The sequence below is a fragment of the Triturus cristatus genome, chromosome 9, assembly GCF_964204655.1.
Source record: "Triturus cristatus chromosome 9, aTriCri1.1, whole genome shotgun sequence".
In the NCBI taxonomy this organism is placed as follows: Eukaryota; Metazoa; Chordata; class Amphibia; order Caudata; family Salamandridae; genus Triturus; species Triturus cristatus.
In genome coordinates, this window is record NC_140592.1 from 1,249,777,245 (window position 1) to 1,249,792,750 (window position 15,506).

Consider the following 15,506-nt stretch of genomic DNA (forward strand, 5'->3'; position numbering starts at 1 on the left):
ACATAGGCCTTTACAAAGTGACGCATCTGCTTGGATGCGTCACTTTGTAAATATGGCACAATGTGGTGCATGCAGAGTACTCAACAGAGGTTGAGTGTGCAGAGTACACATGACAGAAAGAGTGCGCAGAGTACTCGTGACAAGATGAGCGTGCAGAGTATTCGTGACAGGATGAGCACGCAGAGTGCTCATGATAGGATGAACACACTGAATACTCATGACAGGATGAGCGTGCAGAGTACTCAAGACAGGATTAGCGCGCAGAGTACTCATGACAGGATGAGCATGGAGAGTACTTGTGATAGGATGAGCGTGCAGAGCACTCGTGACAGGATGAGCATGCAGTGTACTCGTGACAGGATGAACGTGCGGAGTACTCATGACAGGATAAGTGTGCAGACTACTCATGACAGGATGAGCGTGCAGACTACTCGTGACAGGATGAGCGTGCATAGTACTTGTGACAGGATGAGCGTGCAGAATACTCGTGACAGGATGAGCACGCAGAGTACTAATGATAGGATGAACACACTGAATACTCATGACAGGATGAGCGTGCAGAGTACTCATGACAGGGTGAGCATGGAGAGTACTTGTGATAGGATGAGCGTGCAGCGTACTCGTGACAGAATGAGCATGCAGTGTACTCGTGACAGGATGAACATGCGGAGTATTCATGACAGGATGAGCGTGCAGAGTACTCGTGACAGAATGAGCGTGCAGAGTACTCATGACAGGATCAGTGTGCAGAGTACTCACGACAAGATGAGCGTGCAGAATACTCTTGACAGGATGAGCGTGCAGAGTACTCATGACAGGATGAGTGTGCAGAGTACTCGTGACAGGATGAGCGTGCAGAGTACTCATGACAGTATGAGTGTGCAGAGTACTCGTGACAGGATGAGCGTGCAGAGTACTCATGACAGGATCAGTGTGCAGAGTACTCACGACAAGATGAGCGTGCAGAATACTCATGACAGGATGGGCGTGCAGAATACTGATGACAGGATGAGCGTGCAGAGTACTCATGACAGGATGAGTGTGCAGAGTACTCGTGACAGGATGAGCGTGCAGAGTACTCATGACAGTATGAGTGTGCAGAGTACTCGTGACAGGATGAGCGTGCAGAGTACTCATGACAGAATGAGCGTGCAGAGTACTCATTACAGGATCAGTGTGCAGAGTACTCACGACAAGATGAGCGTGCAGAATACTCATGACAGGATGAGCGTGCAGAACACTGATGACAGGATGGGCGTGCAGAGTACTCATGACAGGATGAGTGTGCAGAGTACTCGTGACAGGATGAGCGTGCGGAGTACTCATGACAGTATGAGTGTGCAGAGTACTCGTGACAGGATGAGTGTGCAGAGTACTCATGACAGTATGAGTGTGTAGAGTACTCACGACAGGATGAGAGCGCAGAGTACTTATGACAGAATGAGCGCACAGAGTACTTGTGACAGGATGAGCGTGCAGAGTACTCATGGCAGGATAATCACGCAGAGTGCATGGGAGCCACAGGGAGAGGTGGGACTGTGGCGGTCTCTTGGGAGATGAACGAGTCAACAGAAACTGAAAATATGGGCAGGACTTGGAAACCCTTCAAAACCCCTTCAAGGTCACAACAAACCCCCTTTTGGTCATGATTAATGATAATAATTAAGGACTAGATCAGGTCATGGGGGTTTGCCCAAAAGTTCATGGTAGTAGGCCCAGGGCAATCATGGGTCAAGTTGTAACGAGGAGAGCCCTTTACTGCTGGTGTCCTTGGGAATTCTGTTAATAGCATTATTACTACCCACTCATTATAGCCAAAAGAAAACTTAACAATAATTTGTTTAAACTAACCGGTGTTTTATTGTCAATTTTCAGCAGTTTATTCCACCTGCAAAATAAAGTATCCTTTATTCAACAAAAATATGACCCCTGATGTCCCTCAAAATCAACGAATGGGGCATTTTTAATAAAAAAACACGCAACGCAGTGCATCAAGCCACCTTGCTGCCCTGCATGACAGGTGAAGGGCAGGAGTGCACGAACTTAACATGATACGATGCATTCCTGTCATTTCCCAGCGCTTGCACAAAATGTGCTGCCTAGCACCAACGCAGTGCAAGGGTGGCTGCACTGTAAGCAAGATTGTTCTTGTGCTGGAAGGGACACCTTATTGCATAGAAACACTCCCCTGAGGGGCTCTCCTCTTCCTATCAGCGCTGCAGAATACATAGAAAGCGGAAACAACTAGGAGAAATAAAGATATTTCCCCTCGTTACGCCTCTAGATGCACAACCCCACTGGGGTTCCGGCAGAGCAAGCGGTAGGTCCTCCGTCATTTCTCGAAGAAGACGCAACACTAGTTGCTACAGTGTCCACTTCTGCTGGAATATATTGACGAAAACTGCTGACCCCCGTGGGGTTGTGCATCTAGATCGACAGGTACCACTTTTAGGGGGCTGGTTGTGGTTCACTTACATTTTTCACGCACCACGACGAGTGTAGATAGATATCTCTATTGGTCCTGAAGAATTGCTGTCTACCTGACGAATAGCACGAAACATGTTGGCCTTGGAGCGCTTTACCCTGTAACATCACTGCAGAGAAGCGCCACACTTTATTTTTAATCAGGAAAGGAGCCAAACTCATTAAAATAGTTTTGATTGGACCCCTTTTTCCTGTTTTAACATCCCTCCATGTCACATCTACACACACTAGGCCCCTCACACGCACCGCACCTAACGGCAGGAATTAAAAGATCTCCGCTAAAGAGCCCTTTCATGGGTGCCCGTCGGGTATTGCTGCTGCAGCGCTGACCCCACGAGGAGCAGACCCAATGATGAAGCATGACACCTAGCTGGCTGGGTGTGTGAGGGTCCTATTCCGAATAGAGGAATTCCCCTCCTCTATCTAGACACCGAGAGAGCGGACGCTCTCTTACACAACCTGTTCTTCTTTTTCTTTTTCACTTAGGAACCGCATACCCCTTTTTGCATTGAATTCACTTAATTAGTACCAGTTTAATACCCAAATATAGCCTATTTGGGCTAGAACATTTTTTTTGCTCAAATCCGTAGATTATGGAGATGGTGGATTATGTGGCAAATGCAGCAATTCTATAATTATGTGACAATTACCGCAGCCTCACAATCACATAATTCCAGTCGGCCTGGCTATATTCATAGGTTGAAAGCTTAAATACATCCATCCACACACATGTTGGGAGAAAATGTGTCTTAATAGCCAGAGCTACCCACTTTGGAACTGGGGAACCAGGTTTGAGTCCCGAAATTGTCTCAGCAGCCAATGATTCATGGCAAATCACTTTGTGTGTGATTATGATGTTTGCAGGCAGGTTTACTCCATCACAAATGTGACAGATATCCTGTCCGCCCTATTACAATTCCATTATATCCTATGGGACTTGTAATACGATGTCACGTTTGTGACAGAGCATTCCATCCACCAAGATCGCAATCAGGCCTTATATCGTGTAATCTCGTGTTCCTGTAAAGCGCTCCAAAACCCATGGGCCAAGTTTGTGCGCTATGTAAAACTACAAAAGTAGAAATAAATTAATTCATACATGACGGGGAGATGGAGGGCAAATGAAAGCATTAATTACAAGGCAGAGAGGAAACTGTGGCAGGGGAGCGATCAGTGCCAGAGGAGGAGAGAGAACCGTAGGTTTGGAAAGGCGCTCCCTGGTTGGCTTGGTGCGTTCGGAATATTAATATGAATTTAAATAGAGCACGAATGATTAATCACTCGCTTTAATGAAAGCTCTGACATACACGCACACAGGCGGCATCCAGTAAAATCCCGCACTGGTGAGTTATACTCGTATCACAGAGCAGAGGGATAAAAAGTAATTGCAGGGAAGCGCATAAAAAAGCTCGCATTTATCACCACGGCCAGGACGAACGCCCGAAGAACAGAGGGAAATGTCGAGGGCTTATTCACGAGACAGGCTTCAGGTGCCGGAATAATCACGGGCTCTAAAACATGCAAATGGAGGCGAACAGGAGCCGCGTCCAATTTAAGTCCTGGGCGATATCCCCAAGGATGAAATGTATGGCAGTCGCTTGACAGCCACGAGGACGTGACGTGACTCGAGGAATGAGCGCGCGCCTTCGAAGGTACCGGTGACGGATTCAGGGGCTCCGCCAATCAGAAGCCTCTCCCGCCATCAGGTGGCGCGTGGGCACATGAGTGAAAATGTCAGGGTCATGCACGGGGTCCACCCGAGAGCGTCCATCACTGTAGAAACTGCCACAAGCATCTAATGGAAGATATATGGGCGAGAAGCAAGGTAATTGAAAATAAATGGCGAACAGGGCGGCCATGTTGGAACTGCACACGAAGAACAGAATTTGGAGAAATATTGAAGCAACACGGTCAGATGAGATCATGGTGGTCTATGTAGTTCGAGGCAAAGCAGGATGTTTACCTTAAAGATAATGCTCTCTGCAACTCACTCATCCGCCCTCACTGGGCGACCACAGGGGCCAAACTGTAGAGATTCTCCCATGCGCCCCCCCTACACACTGGGGAACAGTACGTAGGGGCATATCAACAACAACCGGCGATAATTATCTCTAAGCGCACTTAGCGCTAGAATAATTATCGCCGGCTAGCGTGAATTTTTATCGCTGAGATAGCGTGCTATTAGCAACGCCTATCTCAATAGCAATAAAATCCTCACGCTAACAGGCTAACGTGAGATTATCGCTGGAAACCCAGCGATAATCTCACGTTAGCTTGTTGATAGGGACAGGCAAACTTAGCCATGATATCCTCCTTCCATAGGATATCATGGCTAAATCAGAAAAATACCAGACGTAAAAAAGCAGCGTTAACCGCGGTTAGCGCTGCTTTTTTTGTCTCTAACAGGGTTAGCGACATTATTGATAATAGGAGAAATGTCGCTTAGCGACATTTCTCCTATTATTTTACTCTGGAACGCCCCCTTTGCACTCATTAGAGATGCAAGGGGAAGCGTAGAGTAAAAGGGTGCTAACATGCAAATTTGCATGTTAGCACCCTGTTGTTGATAGGGCGCTAGTTTTATCTCTCCTTTTTTGGCTTTTAAAGCCAAAAAAGCAGAGATAAAGCCCTTGTTGATATGCCCCTAAGTTTGAGTGAACTACGCTCTTTGGTCAGTACTGACCTTTCTAAACACCAATGGGCAGCTAGGTAACGTGTCCGTGGCAGGAGTCCTGCCCATATGACCAGGGCTTTAAGTGCGATGAAAAAACTGGGGGGGGGGGCTCTCAAATGGGCGCGGCCAGTGTAATTAAGGGCATGGCTTAAACACACCTAAGCTAAAAATCTGTGCTTAGCATAGTGTGCCAGAACAATTGGCTTTGTCATTGGTTGTTAGTTGCATAAGATAAATAAGCAGCAACTCTGGCTTGTATATAATATTGAAAAAGCTTCCACTTTCAGCCCTGGTGACACCACGACAATGTTGCTGCTCCTGAGTTTCAAAAAGAGAAGGGAAATCCAGAGAGAAATGACACTCTTTAAAGGACTTCCCTTCTACAACGCTCACCTGGCATGACGCCGAAACTTCTCCACTAGTGAGAAGTGAGCAGCGCACATCGATGTGCCGCTGTCACTGCGGTCCGCCTGTGCCAGGGCACAGAACAGAGCCCGATAGAGACCCATTTTGATGCCCCTTTTAAAAAACTGCTGGTGCTCAGCACCAGTGAGACCCGGCCCACTTAAAGCCCTGCATATGACTAACTCTTGCTTCAATCATGCCTCAAACCTGCAGTAGCCGTTCACCCCATAACAGCCAGTCTCCACCTAGAGCAATCAGGCGCTATAAAAACACAAGTATTGCGGAGTTTAAAGCAAACTACAGCACAATCAAGTCTAAAATCCCAATGTAAATGGTAGTGCGGTGGATTGGCCAAGCTGAAGTGAGGAAGCCGAAAGTTTGATGGCAGATGTTGCATATCAATGAGAGGAAAAGACAAGCAACAGATGTCAAATACACAGGAGAAGCCACCCACTAGCTCTTAGAACTGTCCTGACCAAGCATAGCAGTAAAGACCAGGTAAGAAGGTGAGATTGTCTGTCTACCAGGCGGTGACCAACCGAGATGCCCTAAAAATGACTCATGTGCGAAGGTCGACATTGCAGGGATCCAATCATGGTCTTCGAATCCAAAATGATGTATCCTGGTGAAAGTTTCTGAGTTCATCTCCTTCACAAAAAGTTCCACTGACTGCTTTATGTGCATTGTCCATGTTATTAAACTAATACCTTATGATTCTTCTTTGACTATTTAAATAAACTTGCTTTTCTTGTTCAAGGGACTCAGTGTCATGAAGCTGGCATAAGCTACAAACATTTTTACTGGTGTTTTAGAAAACGCGTAAATGACCTTTTGTTTTGAATCTTGCAATGTGCATTATGCATTTTTGTATATATTCTTAATACAATTAAAGTTAACCATTTGCTTATTACCGAATCAGTTTATTTAATTACTTTACCTATGTATATAACAAAAATGAGTGATGTTATATCATCTTTAGAAAAAGCCCTTAATGAATATTTTACCCCTGTGTACTGATGCACCATTTAAAATGCACAATGTACCTCACAAGGATCTTCTGAGGCAAAATATTTATGTATCGATTTCATCTCCCCCAGGTGCGATGACGCAAGCAGCCGCTGCACATATGAGATGCTCGAAGGTATTGATGCGGAAGACTCTGTGGATGAGTGAACTGTCTCAAGGTGCAGTGAGATCAGATCGTGCGCGGCACATTCCGGCAGAACAGAAACGCAACCCCAGGCGCCCGAGACAAGCTGCCTGCTTGGGATCCGAGACACCAGCTCTACTGCTCTCCTCCGCCTTGCCTACTCCGATAGGCCCTACATTGACGCCCCTGTCAGCACTGGCCACGGCTGAAATGCAATTTAAACTCTCTCCCCCGTGATTGCACCGCTGACGTCTTCCAGCCCTGCAGACTGATGTGAGCGAGAGGGCTCTTTGAAGGGTCTCCCTGCACCTGTCTGCACCGACCCCCCTGTCACACTCCTAAGCAGAGGGGGTGGTGGGCGTCACGAGAACAGCCCTGGAGAGACGACCAGCCTTCATGTGTCAGGATAACGCGAGGCCGCGGCTCCCGGGGTGCTCATTAGCACAGAGGATAGGTCACCCCTGCATAATCGGCGGATAATGGAGCTATCGCCTCGGGGGCGACAGCCGCTGCAGGTAACATGCCATGTTCAGTTTGGCTCCAGCCCGTGGTAAGGAGAGTCAGGAGGGGCCGAGAGATGTCTTCATTCCAAGGCCGGCCGAAGAATGACCGGTTACTCACCGGTAATATTCATTACTCCGAGTCGTAGCCCTCCCCGTCCCAGTCCTAACCAGTTGAGCATAGCTCCTCCCACCAGACACTCCCAAGCAACTTGAAACCCATCCCTTCCCTCCAGGCCACACCCATACCCTGAGGCATATAGCACCGTGACCCGCCACTCCACATCCTGTATCAACCAAGCACAAGAAGCCGAACAGGGAGGGAGGGATGGGAACCTGGACTGGGACGGGGAGGGCTACGACTCGGAGTAATGAATATTACCGGTGAGTAACCGGTCATTACCTCCTCGTCAGCCCTCCCCGTCCCAGTCCTAACCAGTTGAGCAGATACCAAAGCAATAATCGGCTTCACTCAGCAGAAAAACAGACTTTAATAAGCATATAAAGTCACACCACCGGAGCAGAACGCAACACAGCGTCCCCAAACCCAGCAGACTCAGTCCCCCCAACCACCAAACGATAATGGGACATAAACGTGTGAGGAGAACTCCAGGTAGCAGCTCTGCAGATCTCGGCCATGGAAGCCCCCTGAAAACAAGCCCAGGAAGCCGCCACCCCCCGAGTCGACCTTCCCTGAACAGAACCAGGAGCCAACGCCCCACAGGCCTCATACGCCGCACCCACAGCCCACCGCAGCCAACGACTGAGGGTAGCCCCAGAAGGCTTCAGACCTTGACCAGCCAGCCCAAAGGTCACAAAAAGGGATTCGACCTTACGAAAAGGCGCAGTACGCAACAAATAGACCTCCAGAGCCCTATGAACGTCCAAACAGTGCAGCCGCACCTCCACCTCCGAAAGAGGATCAGGACAGAAAACAGGCAACACCAGATCCGAAGAGCAGTGAAAAGAGGAAGGGATCTTGGGAACAAAGGAAGGATCAGGCCGAAGAACCACCCGATCAGGAAAAAAACGTAAAAACGGGGCAGAACAAAGCAAGGAGCCCAACTCCCCAATCCGCCGAGCCGAGGTAATAGCCACAAGGAACAGAACCTTGATAGTCAGAAACCTCAAAGACACCTCATGCAGAGGCTCAAAGGGAGCCATCTGCAAAGCCCCCAAAACCAGAGGCAGATCCCAACTAGGAGCAAAGGTCCGAATGACAGGCTTCTGAAGGATACAACTCCGCAACAAGCGGGACACCAGGGGAACCACCGGGTCACAGACCGAACCCCGAAAGGCCCGGACAGCAGCCCACTGAGCCCTCAGGGAGGACACAGCGAGACCCAAGTCAAACCCGTCCTTCAAAAACTCCAAGACACGCACCGGATCCACCTCCAACGCGGACCACCCACGCGCCTCACACCAAGACCGAAAAGAAACCCAATGCCGGGCATAGGACTTGAGAGTCGAAGGGCGCCTGGACCTCTGAATAAATTCCGCCACAGAAGGAGAACACCCCAAAGCCACAAGGTTCATCCTCTCAACAGCCAACCCGCCAATCGCAGGCGGACCAGACACCCCTGAGACAGAGGGGGAAATGACAAGGGACAAGGGACCACCGGCAACCTCCAGCAGGGCCCCACCGCCAACTTCAATAACAGAGGGAACCAAGGCCTCCTGGACCAAACCGGAGCCACCAGGATCACAGAAGCCCGATCCCGCTTGACCTTCAGGAGAACACGCGGAAGCAGAGCAATAGGGGGAAAGGCATACAGCAGACCCCCCTCCCACCGGAAGGACAGGGCATCCACCCTCCAAACCGCCGCAGAGCGAACCAGAGAACAATACTTCTCCCTCAAGGCGTTCCCCGGAGCGGCAAACAGGTCCACCACCGGGATCCCGAACTGAGCCATTAGGCAACCAAACACCTCCTGAGTCAGGCACATGTCCGACAGGGAGGGAAACACCCTGCTCAGGCGATCCGCCTCCGTGTTCAAAATCCCCGGTAGATGCAAAGCCCTCAGAGACAGCAAGTGAGACTCCGCCCACAGGCCGATACTTCGTGCCAACAAATTGAGGGAAGCCACCTTCGCGCTCCCCTGGCGGTTGATATAACACACCACCACCGTGTTGTCTGACCGTACCATCACATCCCTCTGGAGGATCCAAGGCAGAAAATGAGTCAAAGCCAACAGAACCGCCTTCAACTCCCTCCAATTCGAGGACATGCCCGCCTCTGGCACAGACCAGAGACCCTGCACCGACTCCTGTCCCAAGACCGCACCCCAACCCAATTCGCTGGCATCGGTCGTCAGGACCAACCTCTCCTGGGACACAAAGGGCGAGCCCTGTAAGAGGTTCCAATCCACCAGCCACCAGGACAATTCTCGGGCGATGGACACCCCCCCCCGGAATCAACTGTTCGTAATTCAGAGAGGCCGGATCCCAATGCTCCAGAAGATGATTCACCAGGGGGTACAAGTGTAGACGGGCCCAAGGAACAATCATAACAGTAGCTGACATTAGTCCCTGAACACGCAACCACTGGCGAGCCGTGGAAGACTGAGCCCCCAACACCTTCCTCAGCTCGTGCATAAGAGTCAATCTGCGAGGTTCCGACAGGAAGACCTTTCCCAACCTGGTGTTGAACACCCCCCCAATGAACAGTAGATCCTGAGTGGGGTGAAGATGGGATTTCTCCAAGTTCAGAATCCACCCGAACCGTTGAAGGAGACTGCAAACCTCCATGGACTGAGCCTGAGCCTGAAGGAAAGAAGAGGAAGAAATCAACCAGTCGTCCAAGTAAGGGAACACCTGAATACCCCGAGCATGCAACAAACCCACCAAGGGAGCCAACACCTTAGTAAACACCCTCGGAGAGGCCGACAGGCCAAACGGTAATACCTGGAACTGGAAATGATCCACCCCCACACAGAAACGCAGGAACCTCTGAGAATCCGCGTGCACTGGTACATGAAAATAAGCGTCCCGGAGATCGAGCGAAGTCAGGAAATCCCCCACCGACAGGAAGGGAAGAATCAACTGTAGAGTCACCATCTTGAAGGACCGATGAGGGATACACAAGTTCACCGCCTTCAGATCTAGCACAGGACGGAAGTCCCCATTTGGCTTCTGGATCAAGAACAGGATCGAGTAAACCCCCCGACCCCTTTGACTCACAGGCACCTTCACCACAGCCCCCTTGGACACCAAGTCCCGAACTCCGTCCAACAGAGCACGGCATTTCGCCGGAGACCTGGGAACAGGGGTAGACCTGAACACATCCACCGGAGGAGTTCCGAATTCTATTCTGTAGCCCAGCCGGACCACCTGCAAGACCCACTGGTCCCGAACGAACTCCTCCCAGACAGGAAAAAAAGAAGAGAGGCGACCCCCAACTGGCAACCCCATCATCACATAGTCACGACTTGGAGGGACCCGCCGAAGAGGAAGCACCCTGTTGACCCCGGGACTTGTGGAAGGAAGGGACACCCCGGCCACGTCCCCTACCACGAAAGGGCTGGGTCGCCATTTTAGACTGAAACGCCTGCCCAAAAGCCCGCTTATAACCCGCAAACTTCCCTTTCTGAGAAGAGCGGACCGGAGCCAACAACTTCTTGTCCTCCGCAGTCTTTTTAATCAAAGCCTCCAACGGCTCACCAAACAGTTTAGAGCCCGTGAAGGGGATCTTCATCACGGCCGCCTTCTGAGCAGCCTCCGCCTTCCAAGACTTAAGCCACAACTGCCTCCTAGCAGCAACCGAGGCACCTGCAGCCGCCGCAGCAGCGCTAAGGGAGTCAAAGGTCAAATCTGCCAAGAAACGCAACTGCTGTTCCAACATGGATAAAGACTCCGAGGGATCCTCATCCTGCATGAGCTGCGCAGAAATACTTTGACAGTCTTTAAGAAGTGACTGCACAAGATAGCTGGTGTAAGCTGCAGACCGAACTGCAAGATTAGAGGCAGCAAAGGACCGTTTCAAGGCCCCTTCCACACGCTTGTCCCCAGGATCAGAAGGAACCGCATCCTCAGACACCACCAGGCTCTGAGACGCCATGCCAGCAAGCAGGGAATCCACCTTCACCACGGCCGGGAATTCCTCCGAGAAACCCTGCAAGGGATACCTCCTAGCCAGAAACCGGGGAAAGGCATGTTTGTCCACATCCTTCCATTCCCCCTCCAGCACCCTCCGCACAGAAGCATGAATGGGGAGGCTTTCAGGTTCTCTCTTCAGGTAATTAGCGAAGAAGTCTTCAGACTCTCCACCCGGCACGGGACCAGGGAACCCCAAATTGTCCCGAACATGCTGTAGAACACAACTAAGGTCCGACCCTTGGACAAAACGACCCTTCACCTCCTCATCAGAGTCCATTTCAGGATCTACCTCCGCCGAGGCATCCAATTTCCTTTTCTTAGGCCCAATGGGAACACGAGCCACAAAGGCAGCCGCCACCGCCGCCTCAATCATCTTCTGAATATCTATTAAGGAAGGAGCAGTGGAAGACCCAGCGACCACCTCCTCATCCACACAGCCGAGCTCACGTACATCCGCACCTCTACTCTCCATGTTGTGAACATGAGAACAGAGAAACAGACCCCATTAAATACCGAGCCGAACCATGGGAAAAAAAGAAATATATTCTCAAAGGCCAACCAGGGAAAGCCCCACCGATCCCCAGCCAATCCCCAACAGGACTGAAGGCCGGCCCCAAAACGGCCAATCAGAGACTTCCACCCATCCCATAAAAGGAAAGGACAGGACAGGGCCCAACCTTTAAGGATACCAAGAACCCAGAAGCCCCCGCACCAGGAACCAGTGAACAAGGTAAGAAATACCCCCAAAGCCCACTGAAGAAACCTGCCTAGACCCAATCAAAGGGATTAGAACCTGTAACCGTGAGCGTCAGAGCCCCAGACATAAACCAGAAGGCCACAGTGACTTTTCCCCAGGGCATACAATGCAGCAACCCCCAACCAGCAGGAGAATAACACCCCACTCCAAGATCCGAGGAAGCGCGAAGCGGACAGTCAAACAGTAATCAGTAAACCCATCTGTATAAACGCTAAACAAACAGGGGACATGCCCCCACTGACGAAAAAAAGATATAGAAGCCTAAACCGTCACGCCCTTGGCGCGCAGAAAGGCAAGCCGCGCCTCACACACCTCCTCTCCCCCCCGGGCGATCCCGCTAGAGCAGGGAACAAACTCGGAAGAGAGGAGGCCGCAGCAGGGAGTCACCACCCCACACCAGGCAGTCCTGACCCCCCAACCCCACGGTCCCGCTACAGCAGGGACTCAAAGTAAATGCCTCAATAATTCAAAAACGGCACCTAAGGGGTTTAAACGGGCGCTAAACAACCCGTTTCACACTCACCTGACAGGAGGCTTGAAGACCCAGCACCTCCTATCCCGTCGAAGTTTGCCCGGAAGTGAATCATTTGCAGAAAAAACAAACAGGGTGTGGAGTGGCGGGTCACGGTGCTATATGCCTCAGGGTATGGGTGTGGCCTGGAGGGAAGGGATGGGTTTCAAGTTGCTTGGGAGTGTCTGGTGGGAGGAGCTATGCTCAACTGGTTAGGACTGGGACGGGGAGGGCTGACGAGGAGGTAATGTCTCCAGCCTCCTCACAAGGCCCTACCAGATGCACCCCCTTCCACTGCCAGGGCGGCTTTAATAAAATAAACAGAACCATTCACCGCAATGACCTCTAGAAAACGCACTCTGTCCCAGTAGATTAACCCACCGGTGTCCTGCAACCAGATCTGTCCTTAAGCGAGAACAAAGGTACAGCCAAGGGGGATGTATGCAAAGTTTGCGTTAGGAGCGCCCTCGCACTTTAAATGACAAACAGGGGGTAGAGACGCCCTCGAATGCAAACATTACCTGAGCTCACTATACGGTTGCATCAGTAAATGTGTTCATGTGCATTTATTGTGTAACATATTGGTAATTAGCTGTTTTTGAAAATATTAATAGAATGTTTTTTTCTTCTGTGATTTTTACTGTTGTGAACTGGAACACATTTTTCTGTGTATTTTGTGTTTTCACATTTCATACTGGCTTCGCGGTTTTGCAATTTATTCTACATTATCTTTTAAGTAAATTATATATGTTTTGGTAATGGTGCAACAATTTGTACATTATTGTTACATTTTGTAAAATCTATTTTTCTCTCGCGTTACCGATTGCTTGGCTTTTTCATTTTTAATGTTTGTATATAACAAACAAAACATTGTCTATTATTTTGTGTATCGTTTAGTTGTCCTTAAAGAATGAGATTTTTTTAAATTCTGTTTATGCTGAACTGTTTTCTGAATAACTTTAGCATGTTTTTATTTGATAAATTACTATATTTTTGTAGTCGGCAGACAAATAATTCTTTGTCGCCTTTTTTAGCTTACATGTTGATGTTCCTATAGATACTTAAGTGTAGTTCAATATTTTATTAAGTTATTTATGTGAGGACTAGACTTACCTCTTTGAAATAAAATGTATGATGCTTAAAGGTCAAGAAATGCATTAGTTAGTCAGCAGTTCTAAAATTCGGTCATCCAATGAGTTTAATGCCAGTGAGTCAAATGTAGAACAACTCGGGCCATATTATGATCCTGTGATCTCTGCTGTGCTGACACAGAAGGGGTCTGTGCATTTCTTTTTCCTGTCTTACTCTTCAGAGCATACATTAACTCTAACAGACCAACCTCCAAGGTAGTGCGTGGACTCCAGGCAGCTGAGGTCACTCAAGCTCTTGTCACTAGCGGACTCGACTATGGTAACTCCCTCCACGTAGGAATCACCGCCCAACTCTTGAGGAAACGCCAGACTATCCAGAGCACAGCAGCCAAACTCACCCTCGACCTCCCTAGACAGGCGCATATCACCTCTCACCTCGGGGAACTCCATTGGCTCCCAGTTGCAAAGAGATACCAGTTCAAGCTGAAAGCCCACGGTTACAAGACACTACACAACGAAGGACCAGCGTACCTCAACAAACAAGTGAATTTCCACCAACCGAACAGGGAAGTCCGTTCCGGATACCTCTCCTTAGCAGCTACTCAGTGCACCTGTCGGACGAACAGCGGGGGTGCTGTATATCCCACCTGGCAGCTAAGACCTGGAACACCCTCCCCCTACACCTCAGAACATCGCCGTCGCACCAACAGTTCAGGAAGGACCGAAAGACCTGGATGTTCAACAATAGGAACAGGCAGCGTGATCCTGCAGCAGGACTCCACAGCACCTCAAGACCATCACAGGTGAAGCAGCCGCGCTATGCAAATCCTGGTTTATTGATTGAGACCACTTCTGTGTTAGCTCGTGCAAAGAATTGAATCAAGATATGGCATGTAGGTGAGACTGGGTCTGCATGAAATATAGGCCACAGTGTTCCTGTTTTTGCAGCAGCGCACCTATAAAATGAGTGTGCAGACTGGGACAGTGCACCATATTACAGTAGATATCTCCAACACAGTGGCGCACATGTGTCTGCACTCGTAACAGCACATTAATGAAAGATGGCCCATCTGTTTGAATCCACATGGCCACCTTTCACCGTGCAGATGGCACCTGGCCCCCCTTTTAAAGGGGCGTCAGAGATCACCCTGTAGTCAGGCGTGAATGACTACCCCTGCTTTCAGGAGGATATCTGGGGTGGTCCATTCTCTCTTACAAGGGTTGCTCTCTGTGGCGCACTTACTGTGTGGCACTTCTTTGTGGCACACAGCAAGAGTGCCTCTCAGCAGCTTTTTTGGGTCTATGCCTGCAATTGCAATAATAAAGCAGCAGCACAGGGCCAATATATGGAACACCCCCTTAGGTGTCCACAGGCACACATGTAGCACCAGTGTGATCTGTATTACAGAAAGTGCTGGGCAAGCCTCAGTGGCCCTTTGTGTTCTACCAAAGTGCCCCAAAGAAGGACAGAGCAGGCCCATATGCCCAGTGTGTGTAATACTGTCCGAGGCATTGTGCACAGCTGTTAGGAGCTGTGGCTTTCTGAAATTATCAGGGACTGTCGGGTAAATCAAACATAACATCATTACAAATGTTTTGAAAACACTCCGAATGTATTGGTCCATCTAATTTTACTCTGTCTGTAATTTTACTGCTATGCAAAATCGAAATCTCTGGGTACCCTGTTTTAGAAGTTCATTGTTAAAACCGATGGCGATGCTTGGTATTTTAGAATGGATTTAAGGAATCTGGATCGTGAAAAAGCTCTGGGGAATTTTTTTATGTGATGTGGACAAATTACCTAGGTGAGACCTCTAGGCTTCGGGGCTTTCGGTTGGC

The 15,506-nt window shown here is 49.6% G+C and overlaps 1 protein-coding gene across 1 annotated transcript; it reads right to left on the minus strand.

Moving 5' to 3' along the window:
• Positions 1-4,151: 4,151 nt before the first annotated feature.
• LOC146799706 (lamina-associated polypeptide 2, isoforms alpha/zeta-like) lies at positions 4,152-11,780 on the minus strand. Its single transcript, XM_085627919.1, has 2 exons — positions 10,724-11,780; positions 4,152-4,279 (listed from the first exon to the last, which is right to left on the minus strand). The coding sequence occupies exons 1-2, from the start codon at positions 11,778-11,780 to the stop codon at positions 4,152-4,154; spliced, it is 1,185 nt and encodes a 394-aa protein (XP_085484045.1).
• Positions 11,781-15,506: the final 3,726 nt, after the last annotated feature.